Source organism: Salmo salar, chromosome 16, assembly GCF_965601325.2.
Source record: "Salmo salar chromosome 16, fSalSal1, whole genome shotgun sequence".
Lineage (NCBI taxonomy): Eukaryota > Metazoa > Chordata > Actinopteri > Salmoniformes > Salmonidae > Salmo > Salmo salar.
Window position 1 is genome coordinate 20,020,529 of NC_138306.1, and position 18,142 is coordinate 20,038,670.

The following is an 18,142-nucleotide window of genomic DNA, read 5'->3' on the forward strand; positions in this document are numbered from 1 at the left end:
CAAATAACCTTTAAATCTAATTAAAAATGTTCACAACATTAGAGAATTACTTTCAAGTAACCTATCATTTCCATTCTCAGAATGTTAATAAAATCTCCCAGGAAAACCTTCAGGGAACCATAATAAAACGTTCTCAGAACCTCCATACAAACTAAAAATGTTCACTTCCATTCTCAGAATGTTTACAAAAAGTTCAGGTTTACCATTGGCTTCATTCCCAGAATCAATCAGAAACCAAAAACGTACTTTCCACAACTTCCAAGGAACCAAAATGTGCAAGCTTGGAAACCAGATACAGTATTTTGGGAACTTGACTTGCATATTCCAATAAACATTCCAGTTGAGCACAAATTAAGTAGGCCTACATTAACAGTCACACTGATTTTCTTCAGGTAGCATGTTTAAAAGTTCCTCAAATTTGCTGGATTAAATGTTATAGTTGTGTTTTTCAAGACTGAAAAATTTGATTCTGATCCTCCGTATAGGGATTTGGATCTGGTAATCCAATCTGCCCTTTAGTCAGGATCAAATGTCTTTATTGGATTTTTCAAAGGTGATTAGGATAGTTTTCATGCCGAAAATCAGGATTATCTTGGTCCTACTGGAAGGGTGGATTTAGAAAGGTGAAAGAAAGAATGTATAAAAAATGTATAAACCTTGTCACCTTAGTTACATTGAAATGTCTTGGTTGTAAGGTACTTGAAAGCAAAGGTTCATTATGTTAAATTGACCGCAATATAGGTATGTGATCAGTTGCTATATTGAGAAGTGTCAAATAAAGGTTTGTACTTACATATTATTTTTACCTTTATTCATGTAGTTTACTCTTATCTGTTTCCTTATCATAGTGTAGAAGTAGTACCATAACCTGTCTAGTAGATAGCAAGGTGTAGGCATGTTCAAAGCCCTGAAAATCCAGATTCTGTGATCTTGATGTTGTGGTATCTGGGTCAGAATGATCCTTTCTAACGTCTTTAAAACAGAGAGATCGATCTGATCCTGGATTGCAAAAACGAGGTTTACAGAATCCGGATCATTCTGATCCAGATGAAAAGTTTTGAAAAACTGGGCCCAGAGCACAGATTCGATCCTGATTTGGATGGTGCTAATGGGAGCCAGGATTGGCCTGTGGAAAGGACCGGTTGAGCCTGGGAATAAATAAACTGTGCCCGAATTCCAAAGGGCTTACGTTGGCCACCATCATTATTCTACAGAGTTCACCTGTGGATCTATTTTCATTGGGGTCCCCAGCTTGATGAATGGCTGTAGGCTTAGGTTCGATTTGCTTTATAGGCCTACTCATCTCAAACAGGATTTATTCTGAAGTTGAACGGCTTGGCATCAAATTCTTGTTTGATGCTGAATTTTTGGGGGGGTTTTCTTTTCTCTCACTCTCTTGGTATTCATTTGAGCAACATACCGACACAGGTAAGAGTCTGTGCCTGCAAAGGCATGCAAGGTGATATCAGAACAACCCTCTGTGCATCCTGTCAGTCCAGCCAGCTTTTAAAGTTGTGTCAAACTTTGTGTCAAGCCGTTATGTCAACCACCAGTCCGTAAACCTAATAATAATGGTTATGGACAAAATAGGCTATGTTGGTACTGGCTACATTCACAACATGACACTGATATTCTCTTCTAGCTTGCATATGACATTAAAGTCAGGTTTGTTTTTGGTAGAAAATCAGCATATCCCCTGCCATACCAACCACAATGCACACACACACTACCGTGTCTGGTGCAAAACGGAATCCATGTGCAACTATGTTGCTGTGTCCTATCAATTTCACCTCTAGAGGGCGCTCACACCTCAGCAATCCATGTAATGGGAGCTTTGAGTTAGGAGTTAAGACATAGTTAGACATACACCACTGTAGCTCCTACAACTCATTACTTATCCTGGCAGCCACAGTACCAGTACATTAATGAAAACACCAAACACATAGTGTGTGTGGATGTGTTTGTGTGTGTTTGGAGGGCTGTGTTACACATGATGTCCCACATACAGTACGACAGTCCATTCATTATGAAACACTCTTGGTGTCTAAAAACACAGGACTAAATATGGCTAAGTGAATGGGCCTTAACTACCATTGTTGATGTTGTGTTTTTCATGCTGTGATTTAAAGCACTACTGAAGACAGGGGAAATATAACATTACGACCTGTGTCTGATGACTGCTTTGCCTAGTCTAGGTGATAAATACACTTATTCCTCTCTCAAGAGCTGTCTTCTGGTGGAAATGGAAAATATGAACACAGACAAAGAACCACCCCACGAACTACATCCCTGTGTCATTTCCCCGTAAGATCCAGTTTCACGGTGGTAAGAATTGTTGGTTGATGTGTTACCATGTTGAATAGTGCTCTAAACCATTCTCTGTGATAAAGAAAGGACATTCAGTTTAACATATTATTTTAAATTTATTCCCAATTCAAAATACCTGTTGTGGTTAAATGTATGGAGTATGATTAAGCAGGACATGAGGAGGGGAGGTTAGAGGAGCGGTACTGGGGAGCAAAGGTAGTTATATCACAATAGCTCACGTTGTACAGTTACAGGGTTGGATAACAGATGTGGTTTATTATGTTTCTTTATTGGTATATACAGTATACTCCTCTCCCCCCCATAAGCACAGAAAGATACAGTCTTCAGAAGGTATTCATACCCCTTGACTTACAGTATTCCACATTTTGTTGAGTTACAACCTAAATATATATATTTTTCTCACCTATCTACACACAATACTTCATAATGACAAAGTGAAAACATGTTTTTATAAATGTTTGCACATTTATAAATACAGAAATATCTCATTTACATAAGTAATCACACCCCTGAGTCAATACATGTTAGAATCACCTTTGGCAGCGATTACAGCTATGAGTCTTTCTGGGTAAATGTCTAAGAGCTTTGCAAACCTGCATTGCACAATATTTGCACATTATTCTTTAAAAAATTCTTCAAGCTCTGTCAAGTTGGTTGTTAATCATTGCTAGACAGACATTTTCAAGTCTTGCCGTTGATCTTCAAGCCGATTTAAGTCGAAACTGTAACTAGGCCACTTAGGAACATTCAATGTAGTCTTAGTAAGCAACTACAGTGTATATTTGGCCTTGTGTTTTAAGTTATTGTCCTGCTGAAAGTTGAATTTGTCTCCCAGTGTCTGTTGGAAAACAGACTGTGCTTAGCTCTATTTCGTTTCTTTTTATCCCCCCAAAAAACTACCTAGTCCTTGCTGATGACAAAAATACCAATAACAAGTTGCAGCCAAAACCATGCTTTAAAATATGAAGAGTGGTACTCAGTGACATGGTGTGTTGGATTTGCACAAAACATAACGCTTTGTATTCAGGACAAAAAGTTCATTTTTTTTGCAGTTTTACTTTAGTAACTTATTTCAAACAGGATGCATGTTTTGGAATATTTGTATTCTGTACAGGCTTTCTTATTTTCATTCTGTCCTATCACAGCCATTAAACTCTGTAACTGTTTTAAAGTCACCATTGGCCTCATGGTGAAATCCCTGATCGGTTTCCTTCCTCTCCGGCAACTGAGTTTGGAAGGACTCCTGTATCTTTGTAGTGACTGGGTGTATTGATACACCATTCAAAGTGTAATTAATACCTCTGTTTGTGAAATTCACTTGTGTGGGGTACAGAGATGAGGTAGTCATAAAACAAAATCATGTTAAATACTATTATTGCACACAGAGTGAGTCCATGCAACCTTTTATGTGACTTGTTAAGCACATTTTTATTTAGGCTTGCCATAAGAAATTGGTCGAATACTTACTGACTAAATTCATTTTCATTAATTTGTAAACATTTCTAAAAACAAATTCCACTTTGACATTATGGGATATTGTGTGTAGGCCAGTGGAACAAACTCTCAATTTAATACATTTTAAATTCAGGCTGTAACACAACAAAAGGTGGAAAAAGTAAAGGGCTGTGAATACTTCTGAAGACACTATACATGTGCAGACGCACGGTGTGCGCAGACTCACTCACTCACTTACAGATACACAACATGACCAAAAGTATGTGGACATCTGCTCTTCGAGCATTTCATTGAAAAATCATGGGCATTAATATGTAGTTGCTGCTATAACAGCCTCCAGTACTCTGGGAAGACTTCCACTAGACGTTGGATTATTCGTGCCGAGACTTGGTTCCATCCAGCCACAAGAGCATTAGTGAGGTCCACACTGATCTCGACAAACCATTTCTATATGGACCTCGCTTTGTGCACAGGGTGTTGTCAAGCTGAAACAGGAAGAGGGCCTTCCCCAAAAAGTTGGAAACACAGAATCATCTAGAATATCATTGTATGCTGTAGCATTAAGATTTCCATTCACTGGAACTAAGGGGCCTAGCCCGAACCATGAAAAACAGCCCCAGACCACTATTCCTCCTCCACCAAACTTTACAATCGGCACTATACATTCGGGGAGGTAGCGTTCTCTTGGCATCCGCCAAACCAAAATTTGTCCGTCAGACTGCCAGATGGTGAAGCGTGATTCATCACTCCAGCTGACACTTGGCATTGCCCATGGTGATCTTAGGCTTGTGTGTGGCTGCTGGGCCATGGAAACCCATTTCATGAAGCTCCCGACTAACAGTTTTTGTGCTGACGTTGCTTCCAGAGGCAGTTTGGTACTTGGTAGTGAGTTTTGCAACCAAGGACAGATTATTTTGATGCGCTTCAGCACTCGGCGGTCCCGTTGTGTGAGCTTGAGTGGCCTACCACTTCGCATCTGAGCCATTGTTGCTCAAAGACAATTCCACTTCACAATAACAGCACTTACAGTTGACCGGGGCAGCTCTAGCTGGGCAGAAGTTTGACAAACTGACTTGTTGGAAAGGTGGCATCCTATGACGGTGCTACGTTGAAAGTCACTGAGCTCTTCAGTAAGGCCATTCTACTGCCAATGTTTGTCTTTGGAGATTGCATGGCTGTGTCCTCGATTTTGTACACCTGTCAGCAATGGGTGTGGCTGAAATAGCCGAATCCACTAATTTGAAGGGTTGTCGATGTACTTTTGTATATACAGTGTATATGTACAGAACCAGTCATAAGTTTGGACACACCTACTCATTCCAAGGTTTTTCTTTATTTTTCCTATTTTCTACATTGTAGAATAATAATGAAGAAATAAAAACTATGAAATAACACATATGGAATCATGTGGTAACCAGAAAAGTGTTAAACAAATCAAAATATATTTTATATTAGAGATTCTTCAAAGTAGCCACCCTTTGCCTTGATGACAGCTTTGCACACTCTTGGTATTCTCTCAATCAGGTTCAAAAGGCCTGGGATGCATTTCAATTAACAGGTGTGCCTTGTTAAAAGTTAATTTGTGGAATTTCTTTCCTTCCTAATATGTTTGAGCCAATCAGTGTTGTGACAAAGTAGAGTGGGTATACAGAAGATAGCCCTATTTGGTAAAAGACCAAGTCCATATTATGGCAAAGAGAAATGACAGTCCATCATTACTTTAAGACATGAAGGTCAGTCAATCCAGAAAATTTCAAGAACTGAAAGTTACTTCAAGTGCAGGCACAAAAACCATCAAGCCCTATGATGTAACTGGCTCTTATGAGGACCGCCACAGGAAAGGAAGACCCAGAGTTACCTCTGCTGCAGAGGATAAATTCATTAGAATGCACCTCAGAAATTGCAGCTCAAATAAATGCTTCACAGAGTTCAAGTAACAGACACATCTCAACATAAACTGTTCAGAGGAGACTGCGTCAATCAGGCCTTCATGGTCGAAATGCTGCAAGGAAACCACTACTTAAGGACACCAATAATAAGAAGAGACTTTCTTGGGCCAAGAAACACAAGCAATGGACATTAGACCGGTGGAAATATGTATTTTGGTCTGATGAGTCCAAATTTGAGATTTTTGGTTCCAACCGCCGTGTCTTTGTGAGACGCAGAGTAGGTGAACGGATGATCTCCACGTGTGTGGTTCCCTCCATGAAGCATGGAGGAAGATGTGTGATGGTGTGGGGGAGCTTTGCTGGTGACACTGTCAGGGATTTATTTAGAATTTCAAGGCACACTTAACCAGCATGGCTACCACAGCATTCTGCAGCGATACACCATCCCATTTGGTTTGCGCTTAGTGGGACTATAATTTGTTTTTCAACAGGAAAATGACCCAAAACACACCTCCAGGCTGTGTAATGGCTATTTGACCAAGAAGGAGAGTGATGGAGTGTTGCATCAAATGACCTGGCCTCCACAATCACCCGACCTCAAACCAATTGAGATGGTTTGGGATGAGTTGGACCGCAGAGTGAATGAAAAGCAGCCAACAAGTGCTCCTTCAAGACGGTTGGAAAAGCATTCCAGGTGAAGCTAGTCATCAAGGCAAAGGGTGGCTACTTTAAAGAATCTCAAATATAAAATGTTGAACACTTTTTTGGTTACTACATGATTCCATGTGTTATTTCATAGTTGTTATGTCTTCACTATTATTCTACAGTGTAGAAAATAGTACAAAATAAAATCCTGAATGAGTAGGTGTGTCCAAACTTTTGACTGGTACTGTATATTTACTGGTGTATTCATACAGTCGTACGTTTCTCTGAAACTGTTGGTTTTGGCAGTGCAGGAAATTCTCAGTCTTCTTTCTCTCTTTTCCCTCGTCTTCTTCTAGATATATATCAACAGTACTGGTGTTTTTATGTTCTTTCTCAGAATACTTACACATCTTATTTGAACAATCTAAACCTAATTTATACTTACAATTGGAGTCGGAAGTTTACATACACTTAGGTTGGAGTCATTAAAACTCGTTTTTCAACCACTCCACAAATGTCTTGTTAACAAACTATAGTTTTGGCAAGTCGGTTAGGACATCTACTTTGTGCGTGACACAAGTAATGTTTTCCAGTTGTTTATAGACATATTATTTCACTTATTCACTGTATCACAATTCCAGTGGGTCAGAAGTTACAGAACATACACTAAGTAGAACAGAACATGCACTAAGTTGACTGTGCCTTCAAACAGCTTGGAAAATTCCAGAAAATGTAATGGCTTTAGAAGCTTCTGATAGGCTAATTGACATAATTGAGTCAATTCAAGGTGTACCTGTGGATGTATTTCAAGGCCTACCTTCAAACTCAGTGCCTCTTTGCTTGACATCATGGGAAAATCAAAAGAAATCAGCCAAGACCTCCACAAGGTCTGGTTGTAGACGAATTGTAGACCTCCACAAGTCTGGTTCATCCTTGGGAGCAATTTCCAAATGCCTAAAGGTACCACGTTCATCTGTACAAACAATAGTACGCAAGTATAAACACCATGGGACCACGTAGCCGTCATACCGCTTAGGAAGGAGACGTGTTCTGTCTGCTAGAGATGAACGTACTTTGGTGCGAAAAGTGCAAATCAATCCCAGAACAACAGCAAAGGACCTTGTGAATATTCTGGAGGAAACAGGTACAAAAGTATCTATTTCCACAGTAAAACGAGTCCTGTATAGACATAACCTGAAAGGCCGCTCAGCAAGGAAGAAGCCACTGCTCCAAAACTGCCATTAAAAAGCCAGACTACGGTTTGCAACTGCACATGGGGACAAAGATCGTACTTTTTGGAGAAATGTCCTCTGGTCTGATGAAACAAAAATAGAACTGTTTGGCCATGATCACCATCGTCATGTTTGGAGGAAAAAGGGGGAGGCTTGCAAGCCGAAGAACAGCATCCCAACCGTGAAGCACGGGGGTGGCAGCATCATGTTGTGGGGGTGCTTTGCTACAGGAGGGACTGGTGCACTTCACAAAATAGATGGCATCATGAGGAGGCAAAATTATGTGGATATATTGAAGCAACATCGCAAAGACATCAGTCAGGAAGTTAAAGCTTGGTCGCAAATGGGTCTTCCAAATGGACAATGACCCCAACTCATTCCAAAGTTGTGGCAAAATGGCTTAAGGATAACAAAGTCAAGGTATTGGAGTGGCCATCACAAAGCCCTGACCTCAATCCTATAGAAAATTTGTGGGCAGAACTGAAAAAGTGTGTGCGTGCAAGGAGGCCTAGAACCTGACTCAGTTACACCAGCTCTGTCTGGAGGAATGGGCCAAAATTCACCCAACTTATTGTGGAAGGCTACCTGAAAAGTTTGATCCAAGTTAAACAATTTAAAGGCAATGCTACCAAATACTAATTGAGTTTATGTAAACTTCTGAGCCACTGGGAATGTGTTGAAAGAAATAAAAGCTGAAATAAATCATTCTCTCTAGTATTATTCTGGCATTTAATTCTTAAAATTAAGTGGTGATCCTAACTGACCTAAGACAGGGAATTTTTACTAGGTTTAAATGTCAGAAATTGTGAAAAACTGAGTTTAAACGTATTTGGCAAAGGTGTATATAAACTTCCGACTTCAACTGTACACAGGGGAACATCTATAACCATGTGTCATAGTATATCAACAAACAAACCTTAAGTGTCTGAACAGTGCAGAAACAGCTCTGAGCAAACCTCTGCCACTGTACCTGTTTAGCCTATCACAGGGGCGGCAGCGTAGCCAAGTGGTTAGAGCATTGGACTAGTAACTGAAAGGTTACAAGATCAAATCCCTGAGCTGACAAGGTACACATCTGTTGTTCTGCCCCTGAACAAGGCAGTTAACCCACTGTTCCTAGGCTGTCATTGAAAATAAGAATTAGTTCTTAACTAACTTGCCTAGTTAAATAAAGGTAAAAAAAAAAAATTGCAAACAGCATACAAGCACAGGACAACAAGCAATCACAAGATGTCAGACAGAATCACCCAGACATACCTGAAATATCCAAATTCATACCATAGAGTAGACATGTCACATACCCATAACATAGAAAGTGGTTATTAAACTGAGTTTAGCCACCATGTTGAAACCAAACGTTTCATGAGAATAGTAGTCTAATTTGGAACCTACTCACATAAAACCATCATAGATAGATACACATCTGAGCTGAATTTCATTCTAAGAAGTTGTCTCCCTTCTGCTCTGGTTCAGCCTCTGCACAGATCAAAACAGGGTAGGTCTAAACAATAGCATCACCTACTTTCACCTATCCAGTCCTGTGAGTATCTGAGTGAATGAAGACAGCAGCCATGACCCCTGACCCCCTGGTCCTCATGACCTCATCGTGCGTATGTTCCTGTACTGGCAGAGCAGCAGCTGTCTGAAGGTGTTCTTGAAGGTGGTGTTGCACAGGGCGTAGCAGGCTGGGTTGACGGTGCTGTTGATGTAGCACAGCCAGTAGCCAATGGTCCACAGCGAGTTGGGGATGCAGCTGGAGCAGAAGGTGTTGATGAGCACCATCACATTGTAAGGCGCCCACGTGGCCACGAACGCCACCAGAATGGCCATGATGGTGCGCGTCACCTTCTTCTCCCGGGATGGAGGGCCCTTCTTCTTCGTCTTCCTCTTGGGGCTCTGCTTGGAGTTCCTCTTTGTCACCTGGAGACAGCAAAGTGATAGATTTTTGTATCAATACGCATGCATTTTTTTCATGATTCTACATTCTCTCCTACCACACATAAAATATCTTGTGCTTTTTGATTTTGGTTATAAGTATACACTTAGTATACAAAACATTAGGAACACATACCTAATATTGAGTTAGGTTGAGGACTACAAGGTATCGAAAGGGTTCCACAGGGATGCTGGCCCATGTTGACTCTAATGCTTCCCACAGTTGTATCAAGTTGGCTGGATGTCCTTTGGGTGGTGGACCATAATTGATACACAAGGGAAACTGTTGAGCGTGAAAAACCCAGCAGCGTTGTAGTTCTTGACACAAACCGGTTGCACCTGTCACCTACTACCATAACCCGTTCAAATGCACTTCAATCTTTTGTCTTGCCCATTCACCTTCTGAATGGCACACATACACAATCCATGTCTCAATTGTCTCAAGGCTTAAAAATCCTTCTTTAACCTGTCTCCTCACCTTCATCTACACTAATCGAAGTGGATTTAACAAGTGACATCAATAAGGGATCATAGCATTCACCTGGATTCACCTGGTCAGTCTATGTCATGGAAACAGCAGGTGTTCTTAATGTTTTGTAAATTTAGCTCATTTAGCAGATGCTTTTATAACACCATAGTGCTGTCAGATTTCTAATACCAATGAGCGTGAAAAACCGAGCAGCGTTGCTGTTCTTGACACAAACCGGTGTGCCTGGCACCTGCTAGCATACCACATTCAAAGACACTTACTGTACACTTTTTGTCTTGCCAATTCACCCTCTGAATGGGTCACATACACAATCCAGGTCTCAATTGTCTCAAGGCTTAAAAATCATTCTTTAACCTGTCTCCTCCCTTCATCTACACTGATTGAAGTGGATTTAACAAGTGACATCAATAAGGGATCATAGCAGTTGTTCTTAATGTTTTGTATACTCAGTGTATGTATCTTTTCACTTTACACATACTTCATATTATTATTTAAGGGAAGTTGCTGTCTATTCTGCTGTGCATTATTTATATATCAACACCTTTAACAGCGTCCGTGTCACCAGGCTGTGTTTCTCTGTGGCAGGGGTGGAATCTGTGTTGCTGTGCGTGGCTGTGTATGTCTCTCCCTCAGGCCGGGGGTTGCTTCTGATACAGGAGAGTTTGGGCCCGCAGCCTGTGGCCTGGTTCTGAGAGCAACACCACGTCTGGCTGGATTTGGCCTCACCGTTTGACCCCTTCTGTGATAGGCCAGGCTCTTCCTTTTGATTGGATGATGAGGCAAGGTTGCTGACTGTTGTGGTAGAGCTATCTCTGTCTGGCCCTTCCCCTCTGCAGGGCTCCCTGCCATTCTGCTGCTGGACCCCCTCCCCGAACTTCTCTCCATCCCCACCCTCCTCCTCCTCTTCCTCCTCCCCAGTCACAGTGCAGTCATTGGGCTGGGCCCTGCACCCATCCTCCTGGCTCTGCGATGGGCCTTCTCCCAGGCTATTCCCTGAAGGTTTCCTGCTGTTCCTCCGTACCCGGCTGCGGCTGGCCTTGGATATGCGCCAGTAGAGACTGATCATGATGGCCACAGGCAGGTAGAAGGCCGCGATGGCCGTGCCAAACGTCACCGTTGCGTTGGAGAAGAACTGGATGTAGCACTCGCCAGACGGCACCGTCCGCCCACCCACGATGAACTGCCAGAACAAGATGGCAGGAGCCCATATTACGAATGACAGCACCCAGGCCGCCGCAATCATCATCCCCGCCATCATGGTGCTGCGGCGCACCGGATAGCTGAGAGGCTTGGTGATGCAGAAGTAGCGGTCAAAGCTAATGATGAGGAGGTTCATAACTGAGGCGTTGCTGACCACGTAATCAATGGACAACCACAGGTCGCACACGACCGGGCCTAAGGGCCAGTGTCCAATCACAATGTAGACAGTGTAGAGGTTCATGGAGCACAGGCCAATAATGAGGTCAGCACAGGCTAGGCTGAACAGGAAATAGTTGTTGACAGTCTGGAGGTTCCTGTTGACCTTCATGGAGAGCATACAGGAGAATATTAGAAAAGACAATGATATGTGTAGGACCAGGAGTTTTTCCTGACCATGTGGTCTGGCCAAGGTCACATGGTCATGAGTAACTCCTGACCCTAACAATGTGCAATGCATTGTGCCAATATCTTTCAATCACAGCACTAAAGAATAACAGGTCTCCAGTATTTTAGGTGCACTGAATATTGGCTATCCAATATGTGACCTCTTCAACTGTATCCTAAGAATATGATTAATTAAAAAAATTAAGTGATGAATCTTTAATCCAAACCTTTATGGAGAGCATAACCAGGATGTTGCCAATGATGGTGACGAGGCTGAGTGACCCGGCCACCAGGATGATGAGGACAATCTCTACCGTCTTATAGGGACTCCCAGAGAAGAGACTGCTGCTTCCATTGTCTGAGCTGAGGTTGGAGTAGTTGGTGATGTCGAGCATCTCCATCTTGTCTGGTCTTGGTTATCCTTTTCAAGTATGCTTTGGGGCCAATCTCAGAACTATAAGATACACCTGGTAATGACAAAGATAACATACCCTTTTGATAAGAGATTCTCCATTAAGCCTTCTTTTTAGTCCAGGATAAGGCTTAATCTGTGTCCAGGAAACCAGCCCATAGTGTATTAATTCTAAGCATGAGTGCATCTCTTTTAGTGTGTGTGTGTAAGCATTTTCTCTGTACTCCTCACAATCAACTACCTGATGATTTTGTACTTGGTTCCTTTGTGATTTCTGACACCAGCTTCCTGACTGGTAGAGGAGAGAGCAGGTGTGTTCCTTTCCCCAGGTGTGAAGAAAATGGCAGGTGAGCAAATAAAGGCCCTTTCCCGTAGCTGCAGGGTTTAAAAATCCACACAGTAGTGTCCTATATCTCAAAATCAATATGCAGTATCACCCTGGATATTTTAGGACAGGTATGAACGAAGAGAATTCTCAGATCCAATTTACAAAGAATTATTGGTGAGCAGCAATGACCTGACTCCTAATATTTATCCACCTGCTGCTGTGTTTGTAGAAAGTAGATTTGACCTGAATGTTAACTGCTGAACACTAAAGACTAAATTAAAAGTAAATAGTTGACCTAATAATTACCTAAATTACAAAGTGAAATGTTAGTTTCCTTATCCTGTAAGCCTTTGGATAAGGAGGGACAGCAATCCTTTCGATGAAAGTACTCACTGGGATAGGATGTGATCTGACAGGTCGAGTCAGAACACATTATTAGGTCACCCTAACCTCTAAGACAGCTCATTTACATTTTGTGGTTTACCTGGAAACATACATGTTGACATTTAAGCAGATAGCTAATCTGATAATAAGAGCCAAGTTAATAATGTCAAGTTGTTCCACTAATTCTATAGGCTTGTAGAAGTACAAGCAAGTAGCCGAGTGGTTAGAGCATTGGGCCTGTAACTGAAAGGTTGCTGGTTTGAATACCTGAGCCAACAAGGTGAAAACCTATTGATATGCCCTTGAGCAAGGCACTTAACCCTAATTTGCTCCAGGGGTGCTTTACTACCATGGCTAACCCTGTAATCTTGAATCTGCACTGGTCACTAGCTAGCTACTGTCACAGCAAGAGACTACATTCATTCTGCCACTGTGGGTTAACTGTGAGGGGAAGATGTACAGATAGATAGAGGTCTATCAGCAAGCGCCTGTCTCCATGTCACGACAGCACAGATCCTATCAGGCTAAAGATGTGTAACTGACTGTGGGAATAGGGAGGGATGCTGTCCACTTTGAGAGAGTGATGTTGGTGCAGTTGTTCATCTTCCTTGCTGTCTTTTATACTTTCTACACTTTGTGAGACCCCAATCTCTCTCTGATGTCTTAGCTCATCTCTAGCTCATCTCTGCACCAACCCCAACCCTCTTCTGTCTGACAGTAACAAAGCAGATAGCTCGATTTACAGGTATAGCAATTCCCTATGACACAAAACAAACAACACCATAACTACATTTAGCAAATGGAAGAACACCACTGTAATAGCTGTTAAGGAACCATGGTAAGAACAAAAAGTATCTACAGCACAAACATTACTCAGACAGCGATGTGATTACCTGATCAGAAAATCAATGGAAAGACACTCAGGAGAGACTTTAAGGATCATTGCATGCTGTGAAGCAGCCCCATAAGCAACTCCATTAGACTGTGTGATAAGATTGTACCTGATAGAGGCTTCCTTCCTGCTTTTAACATCAGCTCAAATATCATTACAGTATGAGTACCCCCATCTGTTATCCCTCAGATACCCCATTTTGTTCAATTATGAAACAGTGCTGTGCTGCACTTACACGGTCATAACCATAGAAATACAGAATGGTCATAACACTCAAAAGATCAGGAAGAGAGCCTGCTCTGCTCTTTTGATACGTTTGTGTTTGAGGTGAAAGTAAGACAAACACGTTTCATATTCTTTCATATTCTCGGTATTCTGACAAACATATTTGTGCATGAATTATTCATGAAGCCCCCGCCCACTCATGTACACACGTACAGTAGATGCTGTAATAGGTGGCCCTATGGAGAACCTCATATACAGACCTGACATTAAATGTTACATCAACATTATGAATCAATCAGTGACCTGCTCTGAGTCATTGTGTTTTGCTTCAGGCATTAAGGATTAATTCAGGGAGACCAAACAGCCATTACATAACTGTCCAATTAGCTGCCTGAGTGGCAAACACATTTATTTATGAATCTACAATGAGGATAGGGGTCAGACCAACGATGTGTCTAAACAGTATGCAATAATAATGTACATATGTATGTCTATGGGTCAGACAGAGCTCCTCTTCCCTCCCTCATACCACATGCACATGTAGCCCCTCACACCCAGACCCTCTGATTCAAACATAACAGGATGATAACAGGACAGCTCCTACTAATTGTTATGGATGGCATCTGGAGAGAAAAAAACAAAGCAGTTCCTTGTCAGGCCCACTAGCTTATCTAGCGTAATCTGATTCAACAGCTGCTTGCCCCAACAGCTGGTTCCGGTAATGTGCTAGTATGACTGGCTGTCTGACTGAGTTGGTTTTCAGGGAAGAATTCTCACCTCACTGGGACTGAGAAGGGCACGGCATGCTGCTGCTACATTCTGTCTCACCATGTTACAGAGAACGAACCTGGGGCACTGGAACACAACTTGGAACATGTCCTGGAACGTGTGTGTCCGTGTTTGTGTGTGATCTTGCTCTCTTAGACCCTCTCATGTTCAGTCCACTCAAAGCACGTTAATCTGTTTTTCTATTGAGGGCTTGGATCACCTTTCTTCTCTCTGCACAGTCCATCGCAAATAAACAACCTGACAGTATACAAGGCCAATAAAATTGCCACCACTTGTTGTAACAATTTCTGGGAAGTCTGTGCTACACTGGGAGAGGTGGGAAATTTTACATCACTGTGTGCTCTGCATTGACGTAGGAGTGTAACAGAGTGTGGAAAAAACACACGCCACTCTGCATCACAGAGCCAAGCAGGAGAGACAGAAACAACCTGCCAACACCAGATTCTACCAAACAACACACCCTGAGAACAGAGGGGAGGAGGAGAGGAGAAAGAGGAGAAAACTATGGGACAGAGGAGAGGAGAAAGGGATGATCGCTGTACACACACACAGGCAGAAAGACAGAGTCGGTCTATCTGAGTCAGGGCACCCTGGGGAGGAATATGAGAGTTAATAGAAGATTAGGAAACATAATAAGATCTACCATGTACAATTCCCAGGGAGGAGTCCTTCGGCAATCCAATTTAGCTGTTTAACACACACACACACACACAGTACTACAGCATGGGAGATTCCTGGTGAGAAACAATATAATTGTTCTGGCCTCACTTTAAATCATGAAATTAAAGGTACAGGACAGCTGGCTAGCGGAATAGAAATCTAGAAAATAAGGGAGAGCCACACACTCTAGGAGCTCAGATGCAAAAATGGTATATCCAACATTTGGACAGCCAAGCTGTCATCATCAGGGTATCATCACAAACAATGCGAGATGACTCGTTTATATAGTGTCAAAAGACACACAGGTGTCTGTAATCATGGCCAAGTGTGGCCTAATATCATTGGTTAATTCTCAAAAATAAAAATAGCATACAAAGAACAGCATACAAAAAAAACGAATGGATAGCATAAGATCATAGATTCATTTTAGACTACACAAGCTTACAAACAATTACAATGGCAAAGTCACAATAATCACAAGAATGGCTTAAGATCAAAGTCTATGTTGAGACAGAAGGGTGCAAGGGTCTTTACATTAAAGATCCAGGCAGCCTCTCGTTTTAACAATAAATGATCAAGGTCACCCCCTCTCCTAGGGAGGGTGACATGTTCGATGCCAATATAACGCAGAGACGAAATCGAGTGGTTTTCTTCCAAAAAGTGGGCCGCAACTGGGTAAGTCAAGTTTTACCACCTAATGGAGCTACGATGCTCTGAGATACGTACTTTTAATTTACGCTTTGTTTTACCCACATCATTTTTACCACAAGGACAAGTTCTAAGATAAATAACTGCATTAGTGGAGCACGTAATAACACCTTTGATTGGGATCGATTTCCCTGTTTGTGGGTGTTTGAAGGATCTACATTTATAAGTACCATTGCATTGAGCACAGCCATTACACTTGTAATTTCCATCCAGTAGGGGCGCAAATAGATGTTGTTCAGGAATATCTTGGGGTGGTAAATCAGAGTGTACCAATTGGTCTCTGAGATTTCTGCGAGAATACGACCAATGGAAGGTCCGAAAACACATTACCGAGACTATCATCGTATTTTAGAATGTGCCAATGTTTGTGAACGATTCCCTTAATTTGTTCAGAGCGCTTTGAATAGCGGGTAGTTAGAACGCAAGAATGCGTCTTTTTGCGAAACTGACCTTGAAAAAGGTAATGTCTCGTTTTGTTTTGAATTTTATCAATGGCAATATTCATCTGATCATTTTTCTACCCCCTCTCCTTGAACTTTCTTTGCGTCTCAGCCATATTTCTGTCGAAATCTGATTGTTTTTGCTAATTATTTTGATTCGACAGAATTGGCTGTAGGGCAAACTATTTTTCAAGGGAAGTACATGAAGACTCGCGCCTCAGGGATATCGTGTGGAAGTCACAATGATAAGACACTCCAGACCTGGGCCGCAAAGGTATTTTGTAGTTTATTTGAAAATACCAACTTTTCAAATACTCGAGGTAGTGTAATATAGTTTATATAGAGTTTCAACTAAAAGGCAACTTTTTTCTTTGATATTCAAATACAGGTCTCAGAAAAACAAATAATATTTAAAAGTACTTTGAATACCTCACAGAAAACCAAATATTACTGAAGGTATTTGAATATATGCAAGTGACATTTAAAAAACTAAAATATATTTCTTTGATGGCTGCCAAATACTTGATGAAGAACCAAAAACTACAACAGTTCATTGAATTAGTCTAAATATATGATCATAAGCACATGGTTTGGAGGGCCCTTAGATATACATCTTAATATAGCCAATAGCCTACAATTAAATACATGAGGGACATGGAATCACCTCAACATTAGAGTAGACCACTTTTGCAGCTTCCAAATTACTAACAAATATATTTTCATGAGTGAGACATCAGGAAATACAGTAACACTTGACATCTAGTTCTTATACATGTGTTGTAACTTTGGGTTTATTACAATATCAACATTGTTGTTACATAGGACTTTGGAAATTGCTTTATAATTGCATAATAATAGAGTTATTACATAAGTGATATAAGGAACAGTCACTATTATTCCTCTTGCAAAAACGATTAGCTCATTGCTATCCAATTAAAATGCAATTACCAAAGTATTATGTAACAACATGCTAATATGTTTCTCCAATAGTACAGTTTTATTACACAAGCACAACAACAGCCATGTTGTTAAAACCATTTAAAAACGTTTATTTTTCCGACAGAAACATTGTTTGTACAGTAACTTTATTTCTGAGAACAGTCTCACTTCATTCAAGAAACGTAGCTACAAAACTCCAACCAAAATTGTACATGCACCCAACTTTTTAAATGATCTGTGCGTTTTTATTCGAGCATGGACTCCACACTTACAAACCAAACGCAGTTCGCGTAAATAATATAATATTTGATAGGCTATGTTAAAGTTTGAACAGTCTCGCTGTGACAATGGTTGTCCCGGACTTACCTTCGACCAGTTGAGTCAGGAGGTGGATGGATCCAGTTGTTATGCCCATATCACTGTAACCGTCCAGAAAATATAGCTTCAACAACCTGGGGAAATGTAATGGCAGATGTCGCATACTTCTCAGGCTGAAGGACAAAGGGCGACTTTGCGTGTTCACCAGTAGTCTTATGTGCGAGAGAGCGAGAGGGGGAGAGAGGGGGGGGGGAGGTCGTGAATGAATCACGACGCTGCACCATAAAATTAAGTTGTATTTCGACAAGTTTATGAAGTTGAGGAAACATTGTCAACACTAAACATTCAAGTGTAAGTTATTTTCCTTTGCAATGAGGAAGTAAAGCCTATTACAGAACGCATTATTTGAGGTGCGTGCAAGATTTTGTTTAAGAACCATGGACAGTGCTCGCGCGTGGTGCCAATTAAAAGGTCGTAGGTAAACAACTT

At 41.3% G+C, this 18,142-nt stretch overlaps 1 protein-coding gene across 1 annotated transcript; it reads right to left on the minus strand.

The window, feature by feature from the left end:
* Nucleotides 1-2,403: 2,403 nt before the first annotated feature.
* On the minus strand, nt 2,404-17,850 carry LOC106573323 (muscarinic acetylcholine receptor M2). Its single transcript, XM_014148276.3, has 4 exons — nt 17,702-17,850; nt 11,786-12,025; nt 10,516-11,496; nt 2,404-9,469 (listed from the first exon to the last, which is right to left on the minus strand). Exons 2-4 carry the CDS (start codon nt 11,957-11,959, stop codon nt 9,143-9,145), a joined length of 1,482 nt encoding a protein of 493 aa, XP_014003751.1. The 5' UTR covers nt 11,960-12,025; nt 17,702-17,850; the 3' UTR covers nt 2,404-9,142.
* Nucleotides 17,851-18,142: the final 292 nt, after the last annotated feature.